The 15953-nt window shown below is 41.1% G+C and overlaps 1 protein-coding gene across 2 annotated transcripts in view; it reads left to right on the top strand.

Annotated features, from left to right (window-relative positions):
* Nucleotides 1–15953, top strand: part of CHST15 (carbohydrate sulfotransferase 15) — a 50443-nt gene that overhangs the window by 20983 nt on the left and 13507 nt on the right. For both annotated transcript variants that reach the window (XM_065672439.1, XM_065672438.1), the window contains 3 exons: nt 8150–9239; nt 9993–10332; nt 14718–14864. In XM_065672439.1, the coding sequence (XP_065528511.1) occupies nt 8652–9239; nt 9993–10332; nt 14718–14864 (1075 nt within the window). In that variant the 5' untranslated portion in view covers nt 8150–8651. The remainder of the gene's footprint in view (nt 1–8149; nt 9240–9992; nt 10333–14717; nt 14865–15953) is intronic.

Here is a 15953-nt window from a genome sequence, read left to right as displayed (position 1 = left end):
TGAAAATTTGATGAAGGTTTTACTCTACCAGCATCACTCTGCCCTTTCATGTTTCCATTCCTCTTCATGTGAGCCATGGAAAGTTGGGTATGGTACGGTTGTGGGCAGCATTTTACTGAGAGACCTACATCTTTGTGTGACTACTAACAGCTCCATCTTCATAGGAGCTCCTGATAGAGAAATGTTGCCAAGGGGAAGTTCATTTCTGGAGTGTTCATGGAGGGTGGGGGATCAGCTTTGCTCTGAGATTTCAGAAAGCATTAACAGTGCAAACTGAGAACCTGAATTAAACAAATCTGTCAGGGAAGGCACTTAGGCAGTAAGAATATTTATCCAGATTAGTGAAAACAGTTAGGAGAATATGGATAAAACAACACAGCTGTTACTCCGACAATGGGATTAGATATTATTTAATTAGGAGCTGTGTGCTCCTTAGAGTCCTAGAATCCCAGCCTGGTTTGTGTTGGAAGGGACCTTAAAGCTCATCCAGATCCAAACCTCTGCATCGGGCAGGGACCCCTTCCACTGGAGCAGCTTGCTCCAAGCCCCTGTGTCCAACCTGGCCTTGAGCACTGCCAGGGATGGGGCAGCCACAGCTTCTCTGGGCACCCTGTGCCAGCGCCTCAGCACCCTCACAGGGAAGAGCTTCTGCCTAATATGTAATCTAAATGTACTCTCTGTCAGTTTAAAGAAGTTACTGACCAGATGAGCTCCAGCAGTATTATCTTTTGCCTAATCCTTTTTGATTGGTTTTTTGCTAAAGGTGCTTATCCTTATTTTTATAGGAGCTGTAGCTTTCATTTGAAAAAGAAGGGGGGCAAAGGGCTAACTGCTGCAGGGGACGTGTTCTACATGTCTGCTTTGAGGGATGCTTCAGCTGAAGTACCTTCTTGTGGTGCAACTTCTTCTCTTTACATGGAGAAAGTCTTCCTGTAAAAAGGAAGCAACAGAGCAAGAGCATGAAGTGCTCTTGTGTTGCCACATATTAATGGTTCCATGTTTTTATTTTTGCTTAAAAGTAATAAGATTCCTTGGGAAAAAGTGCTCATTTTTCTCAGCTCTAACAAGCTCATTAACACACAAATCCTCAATGTGATGTATAGCAGGAGTGGCAATAGGCAAATGGGCAGAAAGAAGAGAGATTGTGAGACTGCAAAGCCTGCTTGTGGGAGCTGTAGCTGTGGGGCGTGCTTTGACTGGGCTTTGTCTCATCTAACCTGAGAGTTGTTGGGTTATTTTCTGTCTTAGGCATCCTTATTTTAGGCTGTGACCTGCCTAAGAAGACAATTTTATCTCAAATTATCACCTGGCACAGATACCTCCGTTCCTCTCTCCTGCCTCTGGCCATGGGCATTAACAAATGCTCAATGAAAGAGCGTTAGAACAGGTATTAATAGATTTCTTCAATCCCCATCCTTTTCTAGCTTCTGGGAATTGAGCATAGCAACTGCTGATAGATTTCCTCTCTATTAATTATCTACTGTCTTTCAAATGCATTCATATTTTGGCCTCAATGATTTCCACATTTTAATTATCCTGTGTGAAGAAAGGAAATAAAGTGCTGTAGCTCCACTGACATAAACCAGATGAACTGTTCTACGTCAAGCTGACAATTGTTACTGGTGTACTTGAAGTGTGTTTATAATAGGTTAACAGCATGCCGCTCTTTCATGTGCTAGTACGAAAAGCCGAATATGATTAAAAGTAACAAAGCTAGTATAAAATTTAGCCTCAAGATTACTAGCAAAAGTTTGTTTTATCTTCATTTTAGACTTATGAACTAAAGGAAAGCACATGAAATATTAAGGCTGGTGACCTGAAACTAGGTGGTACACTTAGATGTCCAGAAGATGTGCATGCAGATAAAATCTGTTCCATCTGTTTTATCTTATTTGTAAAGGAGAATTTTAGTTGTATGACTGAACATGTGAAACTAATTTGTTTTTATAGCCTGTCAGTCTTTTCCCCCAAGTAACAATCAATAGGACAAGAGGAAATAGCCTCAAGTTGCACCAGGGCAGGTTTAGATTGGATATTAGGAAGCATTTCTTCACCAAAAGGGTTGTCAAGCACTGGAACAGGCTGCCCAGTGAAGTGGTAGAGTCAGCATCCTTGGAGGTGTTTAACAGACATGCAGATGTGGCACTTAGGGACATGGTTTAGTGGTGACTTGCCCATGCTGGACTGAAAGTTGCCCTGATGATCCTAAAGGTCTTTTCCAGCCTAAATGGTTCTATGTTTCTATTTCCGTTTTGATTATAGTCTTCCCTTATGATCTTTGAAGAGAAAGGGGAGGGATTTTGTGAAATGTTTATTTAATAGAAATAAAATAGAATTTTAAATATTTTCTATATAAGGAATAAAAAGTGAATGCTGGAAAACCTTGCATGCTTTATTATTCGTAGAATTTATCTTTTTACTTTATTTAGCTTCTCATATGGCAATTGGTAGGACATGGTGGATACTGCCTTTTCAGTAGTTAATTGGAAGATCCTGCTGTTCACTTTTGTGGTACCTGCAAGTGGTACCTGCCAGCCTTCTCTCCCACATGTGGGGAACCCAACGCTTCCTCCTCCTATATAATGAAGGCATTGCATATGGAAGCTATCAAATAAAGGTCTCACCTCTTTGCTATTAAGTTCTTTGTTGCATATAAATATATTTGCTAACTTGAATCTGCTTCAATTTGAAGAAATGATGCTGGTCCCATTAGCTTCAGCAGGAGTATCTTGAAATACAAGGTACCTCATAGTTTTTTTTCCCATTTCACAGTGTGTGCCATCTCTTATACCCATGTTTCCTACTTAGGTATTCCCAAAATTCCTCATTTTTATAGGGAGGGCTGCTTTTGGCCCAGGAGCTTGAAAAGGTTTACATTGATTTCTGCTTTGTGGTTAGAGCTGGTATACAGTTACGTACAACAGACAAATACCATATAGTGTAGACATGATCATAAATAATTCACCATTCTCTTCAACAGGAGGAAATTACTTGCTACATTATTCAACAATATACAAAGACGCTGCTTGTTGTGTAGAGAGCAATATTATGGCAGTGAACAGACAGCAGTTTTGCAACTAAAATATAAAAAGACATAAATGGTTTATTACCAACTCAAATCTCATAACCTTTCTGCTGCCTGCAATTCACATCCTTCTGCTTTCAGTACTGAAGTGCAAGAAAGGTGAAGTATATCTGTGGCTGTGGTTGTGACTGCTGGAAATGTTGAATGGGAAAACAAGCAAAAAGGATACTATAGATAACATTGATTTCTTGGGGTGAATGAGGAAAATGAGGGCTGCATATGCTGGGGAAAGATCCTGCCCTTCTTGTGAGCATCCTTCATTCCATAGTGAAAAGTTAGGGGTTGTATTCAAACCTTCTTGCTAAAAGGAAGACAGTGGCAGTAGAGAACCGTGTCCTGACTTTTATGTGTTTATTGCAATTGGGTATTTTATTACATGAACATGACTGTGGAAAATCATGTAAAATGGTACGTCTGCAACTAAAAACCAATAAAATTGATGTCTCCATTAGCTGAGTACTATGTCATATTATCCTGTGGTAGATCATCAAACTGATCATTAATTAAGCAGCCTGTTCTAGTGTGTATGCATAAGTTGGCAGTTATAGTTGCTGGTGGAACTTGAAATTTCCCCTCAAGACTGGTGTGATGAAGATCTCTGTTTTACTGTAGCCTAACCATATTGTTTTCCCCTTATAGCAGCTTCCCAATAAAGCATTTTCCTGAGGTGTCAAAGGTGTAGTTAACGTGTTTTTTCCCTTGAGTTTGTCATATTTACAATGGAGTTTCATGAGAGGTGTCGGCAACTGGGAAAGGTTCAGTAAATTCCAGCTCATTTTATTAATATAGAGACGGACATGAGATAGGACAGTGAATATTCTATGGTTTTGCTAAGATCTTGTGCTCTGAATTCATTAATGTATCTTTGATGGCTCTTTTTAAGAGTCTGAGAATTAATGTCAAATACACAGGGCTTGAATTGATTCCGTGAGGCTATATCAGATAAATCTCTTCAATCAGTGTCACTGAGACAATTTCAGATCCCGGTTAGAAGAGGCCTGGAAATAAATTGGATTTGTATTTTTTTCTAAACAGACAGCGCATAGTAACTGAAAATAAACAGCGAGGAGCTGAGAGAACACTGAGATACTCACCGAGTGTCAGAGTGGAGGAGTTCAGGGTGGAAGGATTACATGAAAACAAACATGTAGCACAGGATAAATTTAGTTGAAATGATGCTATAGAGTACCTCCTGGTTACCAGATCTTTATATAGTTGCCACTGTAACCTGCAGTCTCTTTATGCATCGTTAAGAGGTCTTTTTTTCATCTCCCTTTATTTTTTTGTCATCTCTATCCCCTCTATTTCAATGGTCTTTATTTGGATCTATCTCTGCTTTCATGTTTTCCTCTATTACCTCCTTGAATGATGTCCAAATCTGGCCTTGCAGCACTTCTCTCCTGGCTCCTTTATATCCTCTTTTAAAATCTTTGCTCAGGTGTCTTACTGTTGCCCCACATGTTCCCTTGAAAACTGTAAACTTGTCGCTTCTCTTCAGGACCTCCCTTTCTTGTCCTCCTCTCCAGCCATTAGGTCCATCACTGGTGTTTGGACAACTGTCGGGTTCTTTCCTGCTTTAAACCTTGGCTTCTTTCCATAGTTTTTCTTTGGACATTTTATGAGGAGGGGTTTCTTTTTACGTGTATGAAAGCATAAACTCCCTGGGTTTAATATTGCGCAATATGAACCCAATTTTGTCTCTCCGGTCATTCCAACTTTTTGTCAAAATCATCTCAGGTCCATTTCTTTAGAGAAGTTTTTAAGACTAGCTTATTTAAGAAGTCTTACACTGATTTCTTTCACTTTAGTTTAAAATAGAGTAATGGTTCAGCAATGGTTTCTGTCTGCCTCATCTGACTGTAGAATGAACTCATTAAGGAAATGAACCTTTATTTTTTGTAGGAAGATATTTGGCAAATACTTTTATTCAGTATTTATCTAAATAATGACTCTTGAGTCCTTGAGACACAGCATGCTTGCTCTGATTGCAGAAATGCTCCAACAGTGACAGTGTTAGATGGGAAAAACATCAAGAATACAAATAATTGTACAAAAGCACTTTGTCTCATACAAAAAACGCACTAGAATAATGACGATTAACGCAGGATCTGAAGTGATGGCCCCGTTTGATCTGGACACTTTTGTGCAAATGAATGAGGACTTATTGTCTGGGATTATAGCAATGTTTCTTAAGAATTCAGAGTAAGTGTTGAGAGAGCTAAAGGCAAAATTGCCAAATTCTGGGACTCATCATTAGTAATCATCATTAGTGATGATGAGTCCCATTACATGGGGTTGTTCTTTCCAACCCAAACTATTCTATGATTCTATGATTCTGTGATTCTAATGATTGTACTTCTATGATGTGGGTGACATGGTTTACTGGGAGGTGTCCCTGCTCATGGCCGGGGGTGGGAATTAGATGATCTTGAGGTCCTTTCCAACCCTAACTGTTCTATGATTCTATGGCTTGATGTGTTGTAGGAGTACTCAGAGGACCCTTTCTGTATACTCTGTATTGTCAGGAGAAATTATTTTTGTTATTAATGTCTTGGACATTACACAAATGTGCACTTCAGAAGTAAGTCTCTTTTTCAGGAACCAAGAGATGAAGTCAGATAGGAAGAATTCTGATGAAGACATAAGTGTGCAAATGCATGAGCCAAGTTAGATTGTTTTGGGTGGAACGAAGAGCACTGTAGGAGAGGGAAAACAGAAAGATGCCTGGCAACAATGCAGAGAAAAACTGTTTCTGAGCCTTAAAAAAGAAAGATGGACTTTTGTAGGGAAGGAGCAACTATTGTGGGTACAGAGGAGGGAGCCAGTGGCAAAAAGTAATGAGAAGAAAATCTGTTGTCCTGGGTTCAGCCAGGTTTTAAACCACGACATCTGTACATGGTTACTGAGGTGTATTTAAAATAGGACAAATGTACCCACATGAGAATTATAATGGTGCGGATGTTTTGATGTTACTGTGATGGCGCACTGATTTTTCTAAGTGTGAATTGTCAAATCTCTTTTCTATATCGTATTTTGATTAAAGTGACTTGGAAAATGTATTTCATTTAAGTAGTAAAAAGGAATGTTGGGCCTTTAGATATCCCATACAGCAGTGAGCGGGTTCTCTGGTCCAGGAAAGTTAATTATAACATGGATTAACTTAATCTAACACATAATTCTAATTAATATTTAATCATCCTTAGTCTTCTGGGCAAAAGACACTGTTGTGTTCAGGTAAAGCTGCTTGTACTTCAGGCAAAGTTTATTTCTCTGAATTCTTCCAATTCCTTCAGCTGCTGCTTTTATCTGCAATAAGGTGTTATATTTTATGTAGAAGGGGCAGTCCTTCTGTTCTTCAGAGGCAGTACTGAGCCTCTTAATCAGCATATGGTTAAAACTGTGTGCATTGAACCTTCGGGGTAATTACTCAGGTTAATACTGGGTTGTAGCAAACCAGGTCCTGGGTTATGATGAGGAAATGGAGGCGCTGAGAGGGGATTTGGATAGCTGCTTTCACTAGCATCCATATTGGAATAGGCAAGGGGCATCGCAGCACTGGAGCCTTAAGGTGTCTTCGTTCCCAGCGGCTAAAGGGAAGTTCTGTCTTTATCAGGGTCAAAAACCAAAGCAGGATTTACCTGTCAGAGCATTACTGCTGTCCTTAGGTTTTCCCCATATTTTTTCTCTTCATCCTATGCCAGTTCATTGGTTTGCTTCTGATTATTCAAGATTATTTTAAAACATTTCCTGTCTTTAATTCCCCCAGAAAAGTAGTTTTAGAAAATCAGAGTATTTTCTAGTATATGGAAGAAGATAACATTATCTGTGAACTTTTGTGTTTGATAATCTAGCTTCTCAAAGCAGAGAAGCTGATTTTGACCTTAAAATGTGGGTTGTACCAGCAAGGTGTTTATAAGCCATGAAAAAGAAATTCTAGAGGAACTATGCATAAAAATGCTTTAATGAGACCGTCCTTAAGCTGATGACTTGTTTGTGATTTTCAAGTATCTCTGTTCTGAAGGTTGCCTGGAAACCCAAGCATGGGTGTGCTCAAACCAAGACCATAAATACTTTAAACAGCTCTGGTTACTGACACCATGTAAGACACAATGGTGTTGAAGTGTTTATACGAGGGTGGCACAAACCCTGTGCACAGGTTGCTTTAGCCCCTGGTCTGTGTGGATGTGGACACCTTCATGGGACCCATGAGTGCTCAAGTCCCTGCCCATGGCACCTGCTTTGTGCAAGGGGACATCACTTCCTATGTTTTCTGCACCACCTCTCAGGTACTAAAGTGCACACCATTAAGAGGATTTGCTGGATCCAGGGTCTTGCCTTGAAGCTGCAGCAGTGTTGGTACATTTCATTTAAGTAACACCATTTGCCATTTTTATCAAGTACTATGTTTTCAAAACATATTTGGCCAATAGCTCTCAAAGTACCTTGGTGACTGCAGTGCGCGGTCATTCCCATCCCAGAAACATCTGGTCCAGAAACCAGAGATCTTCTCTTGAGCCTTTGCCCATGACTATTATTCAATCTCTTCAATTTTACGTGTAGCTTTATGGGTTTTTGTTTGGCATTTAGCTTACACACTTGAAAGAAGACTGTTACCTTATCCTTTGTGCTCTTAACTAGGGTTCTACTCCATTTCAAGACAGTTAACTTGAGGTCCCCGGGTACAGATAGAGTGTAAATATTTGAACCAATATTACTGAATACTTCCATATTTAAGAAGCAGTCTGAGATCTGCTGGATAGGTTAGTGAGCAGCTGAGGGAGGTTCTGTACTGTTACCTGTGGTAGCAGCTCTTCGTTGATGTGAGCAGATGGGTGATCGAAAAGAAAGGGCAGCTTGCTGTTGAACTTGAAGCCAAACGTTTCCTGGGTTTAATATCGTGAGTGCTGTAATTAATATACTTGGCAAATAGAAGTCATCTTTCAAATACAGTTGGGAAATTACTTGAGGTAGATTGGTACTTTGCTGTGGCTTTGCATGAAGCTGAATGTAGATATTCTGCCTGCTGTTCTGTGTGTATGTATATATGTATTTTTGCCTTTTTAGGTTGTACAATGCAAATCTTTGTCTCTGGGAAGATGAAGCTTCCAGTAGCAGCACTTCAGTTCGGAACCCGCTTGCTTTAAGACTACCTGGGAATTTCTACCCATATTTGCCCATTCCAGCGTAAATCAGAGGACAATGAGTTATTTTTACTTTTTGCATATTTTCACACCACATAACAATTTTTCTTTCTTCTCCTTTTGTTCGATGGGAAAAACTTGAGCTGGTTGTTGTAGCCAGTTCTTCCTTCAACACATTCCTCTTGCTGAGCCAAATTCTTGGAAACCACGACCACACTACATCTGTTTTTGTGTGTGAGTTGTTGGTTTGGGTTTTTTTCTTTATGGGACATATGTCACTTTTTGGGTGCTTTTACCTATTCTGGTTTGAACCGCTCTTTTTGCGTTGTTGATTTGTTGTAATCAGGAACTAATAACTGTAAACTTAAGGAATTAAGTAACTTCAGACTTACAGAAGATGACTCATATGCTTCAGAAACCTTTTCATGGCTGTGCTTGGCTCATTAATACAGGAGTTTAACAGTAGTAATATGAGGTATTGCATTAATTGCTGCATACATTTATTACCAAATGACTTGCACAGACAGTGTTTCAGATGCCGTGGACCTAATCATAATAACCAGAAGTGTCCTGTTTGCAAAGAAGAAAGTAAGATCCCTTTGTACACCGACAGCAAGCAGATGAAGTTGCTTGCAGTTTTGGAAGTAAGGACTGATCACAGTGAAAGCTGGAATGGAGTTTTCTGTTTGAGGAAGGGGAAGCTATGCAGCTTGATATTTGGGTTGATTATAATGACTCTAGTGATGGCATCCTACATACTGACTGGAGCCAAACACGGCCTCTTGTTAATACCATCTCCCTTCCATTATGGAGCTTTTACTAGCAATCCAAGCTTAATGGACAATGAAAGCCTTAGTGACATGAAAGACCATTACCAGCCTTCTAAAATGAATATTTCATACGTAAAGGATTATCCAAGCATTAAATTAATTATTGACACTATTACTTCAAAGATAGAGTTTGTAACGAGACAGCGCCCTGATTCAGAAGAACTGAGGAAACAAGAGCCACATGTAAGTATGAATCGAAGTGTGTCTTTAACTGCTCTATACTTGCTTATTTCAAGACTTTTGGGTGCATCTTTTACTGAGATAAAAAAAAAGTGAGACCTCTCAGATGTTCATGCAGTGATTTACACCATCTAGAGCCTCCTGGTTAACACCAGCTAAAAAGTTGATGCTGTAGATCACGTCTTTCTGAGTCATGGGCAAAATAGGTGGGTTATGTAAATGGCCTTGACACCTAAAACAAAAGCCAGGCAGCTCTCCGACAGCTGTACAATCTCATTGAATTTTCACCTTGTCTCATGCAAAATCATTCTGACTTTAATTTGCCTGTCAACTTAAATGATAAATAAGAAGAGAGCCTTTCTAATAACTGACTACCTTTGTGCCTCCCTGAAAATCCGTTCACTGCAGACCTTGTACTTTAGAGTTAAAAGCTGTGAGTTAATTTGATTTGAGTATTATGTGGTTGACTTTAAAAATTAATTCCTAGGGTTACAGGGGAGTTGGGGGATTATTGAGGTCCTTTCTGGCCTAAAAGCAAAGGATTTCTAAATATTCCTGTCTCCTAATCCAACTGTTTGTAAAGGATTTGGTTCTGGTGTCATCAGAAGAAATAGGTTAGCTTTGTAGTTAACAAAATAAGGGTTAAAAACGGCCATATAGTGATTTTATTGTGGTCTCTTACTGTGCTAAGTTAGAAAAGTATAACTGTCAACATTTTTGCTGCCTTGACTGAAATTGTTGTTCTTTATGTTGCAGATGTTTTCAGTAATTCCTAATAAATTCCTTCCAAATAGCAAGAATCCTTGTTGGTATGAAGAGTACAGAGGAAACACAACCACAGATCCTTATGCAACAAACTCTTATGCACTGTATTCAAAGCGCTTTCGAACCATATTTGATTACCTCAGGAAGGTATTTTGGAACCACTTGTACCATTATAAGGACAAGCACTACCGCCTACGCTGTCTCCCCCATTTCTACATCATTGGCCAGCCCAAGTGTGGGACAACGGACTTGTATGACCGGCTCAGGCTGCACCCTGATGTTCGGTTCTCAGCGATCAAAGAGCCGCACTGGTGGACAAGAAAACGGTTTGGTAAGTAAATGTGTCCTCTGGCATCCAGACAAGTTGTCTCTATTAAACTTTGGTATTTCTTGTATGTATTTGGGATGAAGTTTATAGATTTTCTCTGTATTTGCTTTCCTTGAACCCACTGGAGTTAAAACTTAGGGGAGATTTAGCTTAGATATAAGGAAGAAGCTCTTCCATGTGAGGGTGCTGAGGCGCTGGCACAGGGTGCCCAGAGGAGTTGTGGCTGCCCCATCCCTGGCAGTGTTCAAGGCCAGGTGGGATGAGGCTTGGAGCAACCTGCTGTAGTGGAAGTGTCTCTGCCCATGGGAGGGGTTGAAAGTAAATGATGTTAAAGTCCTTTCCAACTCAAACGTTTCTGATTCTACGAACAGTTTTGAAAAATCCAGATGACAAATGCTCAGTATGCTTCAGCCTGATTTTTGGAGATGACGCACCTTCATTTGGAAAACCTAGGGAAAAAATAAAAACGTCAGATAAAACCAACCCTGTGAACTTGTAAAAGCAGGAAAGAAGAATCACAGAATCCCAAGGGTTGGAAGGGACCTCAAAAGATCATCCAGTCCAACCCCCCTGCAAGAGCAGGGTAACCTACAGTACATCACACAGGAACTTGTCCAGGCGGGCCTTGAATATCTCCAGTGTAGGAGACTCCACAACCCCCCTGGGCAGCCTGTTCCAGTGCTCTGTCACTCTTACAGTAAAGAAGTTCTTCCTGATGTTAACGTGGAACTTCCTATGCTCCAGTTTACACCCATTGCCCCTTGTCCTATCACTGGATATCACTGAAAAAAGCCTAGCTCCATCATCCTGACACCTACCCTTCACATATTTGTAAACATTGATGAGGTCACCCCTCAGTCTCCTCTTCTCCAAGCTAAAGAACAACTCGATTGTGATGGGAGATTTAAGGAAGAGCAGTGATAGTTTTGTATCGCAGAATTCTGTAAAGCCTTTCTGACATGCATAAATGATGGGCCGGTATTTGAAATGTAGGTGGCTTCAGTCCTTATGGTTCAGTAAATAATACAGCTGTGCTTTGTGGTAGGAGCTTCATTAGCATTGCAGCTCTAGTCAAGCACTGAAGAGCAAAGATGCTCTGCATGAGAAATCCGCCTCACACCGAGGAACGTGCATGTATTTTTGATGCTCTTTTCCTGGGTGACATCAATATTTCATGAAGTGACCCTTCGTTTCTGAAGGCAGACTGGAATAGCTCATGTTATGGCCTGCTGGAGCAAAACTCATCCACCCCTCATGATTGCACCTTCAAAGGGTGTCTGAGGGCAGTGGGGTGAGAGCATTATTTTATCCAGCTGAAGGGTTTATGTGCTTGTTCTCTCCTCCCTGGGTGCCAAGGAAGGTCAGTCTCGTGGTCAGAAACCAGATGAGATGCAGAAGACCCATTTTCAATTCCTGACTTCTATGTGCTTAGTGCCTTCCTCTAAACACGGATCCATATAATTCTTGCTGTATTCCACCCAGGCTTTGGATTTTCCCACTGTTTGGTCTAGCTGTTAAGTGCTGCTATGCCCTCACTTTGTAGGAGTTTGGTATCAAAGATCACAGGCTTTTCAGTGATATTACCATTTCCAAGGGAAAGATTCTAGTTATTTTACAGTGACATTGTCACTTCTATTTCTCATTTGCTGATGCTTTACTGCAGACATTGCCTTTGGAAAAAGTTAAAACCTAGCTCTGTGGGGTAGACAATTGATGACTTTGCATCACTACTTTCCTTTGGTGCTTTTCTAAGCTTCTTTGAAATGAGAAACTCTCTCTTCTGATGAAGTGCTGTGGCTGAAGGCAAGGACAGACACTGTCTGAGGGACTGGGGCACCTGCAGTGCTGCTTCTGTTCTTTATTTTGGGGTCATACCTTCAATTCTTTCTTTCTCCTGCATGTGGTGTTGCCACTTCCACCTCACTTCCCTGTGTTCTGGAGCCCAGAAGAGCCTCTGAGCTCCTGCAGATGGGGCTTTGTTCCTCATTGCTCTGTGAGGAGGAGAGTTCAGCCACAGAGCCAGGATTTCATGCTTGTCCTGGGTTCATAGAGTTTGTATTTTCTTCCCTTGTGAATGCCATAAGAAAATGGCTAAAATAAGTGTTTTAGACATTTTCTAAATGTTTGTTATAACCTAAGAGTTAAAGCAGTACGATGAACATGCAGTTTTGAGGTAATATACCCCAGTGTAGGAGACACTGGAGGCAGCAGTAGTGAGAATTGAGGAGTCAAACAAGAGAAGCATCGTATTGCCCCCTGAAGCCCCATTAAAAAGCACTCGTTCATCACAGTCAGGGGCTGACTGAAGATAAATGATAAGAATTACCTCCTGACCTGAAGGGGATAAGTCAGTTCAGTGAAGAAAAGGGATTTTAGGCTTGGACACTTTCCAGTGCAAATGCTGTGTATAGATGCAGGGATTGTCAGCAAAACCAGCTGTGGAAGATTTTGTCTTCCATGAGAGTGCTGGCAGGAAAGGGTGAGCTGAACTGATACGTTAAGCTGGAATCCTTTATACTAAATAGTTCTCTACACCTACACTAGCCTCAACTTAAATGTTTGGAATTAACGTCGGAGGAGGTAGTGTTTTCCAACCTCACCAAAGCAAGACCAGACTCACTGAAGCTCAGAACTGGACCTACCAAACAGGCAGAAGGGTGTAAGGAATCCTGCTGGAGTGCGTATAGTTTCATAATAAGGATAAATTCCTATCTCTGTGTTGGCATTCACAAATCCTCCACTTGCATGGTCTTGTGGTCAGCCACTGGGGACAAGTGCAGATCCTTGAAGAGAACATTCTTTGCATAATTACATTTTGTGAAGTGACTTTACGAAGCTGAAGAATGAGGAAAGAATGCAGAGCTCATGATCTCATGGGAGAGAGATCTGTAGAGACGACCTTCCGATCATCTAGGGCTGTCTGCCATCAAGAATGAACGATTAAGTTTGCCTCTGGTGCCTTGTCCTTTCATTCTGCCTCAACAGCGCATTAGCTAATAGTTACTATTGAAAAAATACAATGAGAAAAAAGCAGAGAATATGACAAATAGAATAACAAGTGAAACTGAGACAACCTTGTTTATGAGCCAGATAATGAATATGACTCTAATGCTCCTGGCTACTAATTTGGTTTAGTTTGTAACACTTATCTGGACAAGAAAATCTCTTTGTTCTGTGGCATCCTCTGATTCAGTGGATCTTTATGAGACTGCCTAATTCCAGCTGAAGCTAACCAGCCCTCCTTGGGAAGCCCTGTTTCGCAAATCACCACTTTCCCATTTCGCTGGGATGGCTGATGCTCTAAGGACTTTGTCCCAGCGTGACTGTCTCTCTCTCCTGGCTCGTAGCCACTGTTTCTATTCTCCTGAGTGAGGTGGCAACAGACCAAGGCACTCTGTAGCACCACGAGTGTACTTTTTTTTTCCTTCCCTCAAAACAAGTCATGATTCACTGCTGAGCTTTCTTCTACCCTCATTAAATCCCACTCTTCTAAAGGGGAAAATCAGAGGCAATGGACAAAATAACTCCCTTGCTGAGGTTTCCTCTCGCATAGTTGATAATTAGTGGCCTTGCAGGAAGAAGAAAGAGAGAGATGAGAATTCCTGCTCTATACTCTTAGGTTTCCTCCTACCCTGTCGCCTTCCCAGTAGTGTCCTTGACCACTGTCCACTTAAGAAACTCTCTTACGGTGTGTTAAGAAGCAAGAAAGCAAAGATAGGCATGGGCAGTATGTACAGAAGATAGAAAAGTGAGACTAGTTTTGAATAGAAGAGTGGGAAAAAAGGTATAAAAATCACAGATGTAGCCCAAGATGCTGAGAGATGCAGGGAGCAGGTGGTACTGAACACATCCTGGAGTGTAGGGAAGGAGAGGAGGAAAACAAAACGCTGTTGTGGAGTTTTGTTTTCATACTTATGGAAGACAAAACCATGAATGATTACACAGCTTTCTGATTTTGATAAGTGCATGTAGATTTGCATATTTGGCACCAGAGCCTGTTCTCAATCTCAGTACAGTAAATCTAGTGGGAGTCCAATATTAATATTGCTTCAATTTATATTGGTGCACATGAAAGTGGAATCTGGTCTTTTATATTCATTCCAAAAACTAAATTTAGAAGAACATAAATGCAAGCTATTCATGCAGGAACTATAAACCAGAACACTTCAGATATTTCCTATCTCTGTGAATTTATGGCTTAATCGTATAGTATCTCCAATCTCAGCTACTTCATTATTGGCACTTTTATCTGAGTGTTACACTTCATCAGTCTAATTCTGTGCTGATGTTCACTAGCTCAGTGCCAACCATGTCAATGAAGCCATTTTGGTTCACACCAGTGGTTAACCTTGCCCTGCCTTAAACTTCTCTCTTTTCACTGTTTTTAGGAATCATTCGTCTGAGGGATGGATTTCATGATCGCTACCCAGTGGAAGATTACCTCGATCTGTTTGACTTAGCAGCGCACCAGATTCAGGGTGTGCTGCAGAGTGAAGCAGCAAAAGAACATGGCAAGATGAACAACATCATTATTGGTAAGGGAAATAACACTCTGGAATATGACTCTGTAGCTGCAGGCTGGCAGCATTTGCAGCTGGGGCATGAGAGGGGCATTGTCCCATATGTGAATGGTTCTCAGCACAGAGCCCCTGACATTACTGCAGAAGCTATTATTTTGCTCATCTTGGAGAAGGCTCCAGGGAGACCTGAGAGCAGCTCCAGTGCCTAAAGGGGCTGCAGGGAACCTGGAGAGGGGCTTGGGACAAGGGCCTGTAGGGACAGGCCGAGGGGAATGGCTTGAACCTGCCCAAGGGGAGACTGAGATGAGCTCTTAGGCAGAAGCTCTTCCCTGTGAGGGTGCTGAGGCGCTGGCACAGGGTGCCCAGAGAAGCTGTGGCTGCCCCATCCCTGGCAGTGCTCAAGGCCAGGTTGGACACAGGGGCTTGGAGCAAGCTGCTCCAGTGGAAGGGGTCCCTGCCCGTGGCAGGGGTTGGAACTGGGTGAGCTTTAAGGTCCCTTCCAACCCAAACCAGTCTACGATTTTTGGCTTTTTCTTGAGGGTTGTTACTTGCTTTGTTAAAACTGTGATTATCCTTAGAAGATGCCTGAGTAAGCAATGAATGTCTGATGAACATCATCATTTAATTAAATCTTAAAAATAAAACCCAACTGGACAAAAAAAAAGAGTGAGAATGATCTTGGTGACTCCTTCAAACGTTGTTTTCATTTTGTTTTCATTACAGGGGTTTGCCTCTAGTCATGGGGTTGTAGCAGCAGGTTCAAATACTGTAACAATGCATCTGGTATAACACACTAATTGTGATTTTATGACATACAATGGTTGCTGTAGAAACCCTGTAGCTGAATGGAGATAGTTATAGCTCCAAGCAGCTTTTCTCAAGCTCCTACATAAGATAGACACGGAAGAAAGAACCCGATTTTTTGAGTCATCAGTCTGTGTAGCCCGTGGTGGACTAAAATAAAAATAATTGAAACCCTGAATTGCTTTGTTAGCAGCAAAGATCGTGCAAGTTTCAAGAGCAGGAATATACAGAGTCAAGCTGGAACTATCTTGCATGGTATTTCTTTCCAGATGTGAAACCTAGATGAACAGGATACTATTT

This window comes from Lathamus discolor, chromosome 3 (assembly GCF_037157495.1).
Source record: "Lathamus discolor isolate bLatDis1 chromosome 3, bLatDis1.hap1, whole genome shotgun sequence".
In the NCBI taxonomy this organism is placed as follows: domain Eukaryota; kingdom Metazoa; phylum Chordata; class Aves; order Psittaciformes; family Psittacidae; genus Lathamus; species Lathamus discolor.
Note: the sequence above shows the minus strand (reverse complement) of the source record. Positions and strands in the feature narration are given on the sequence as shown.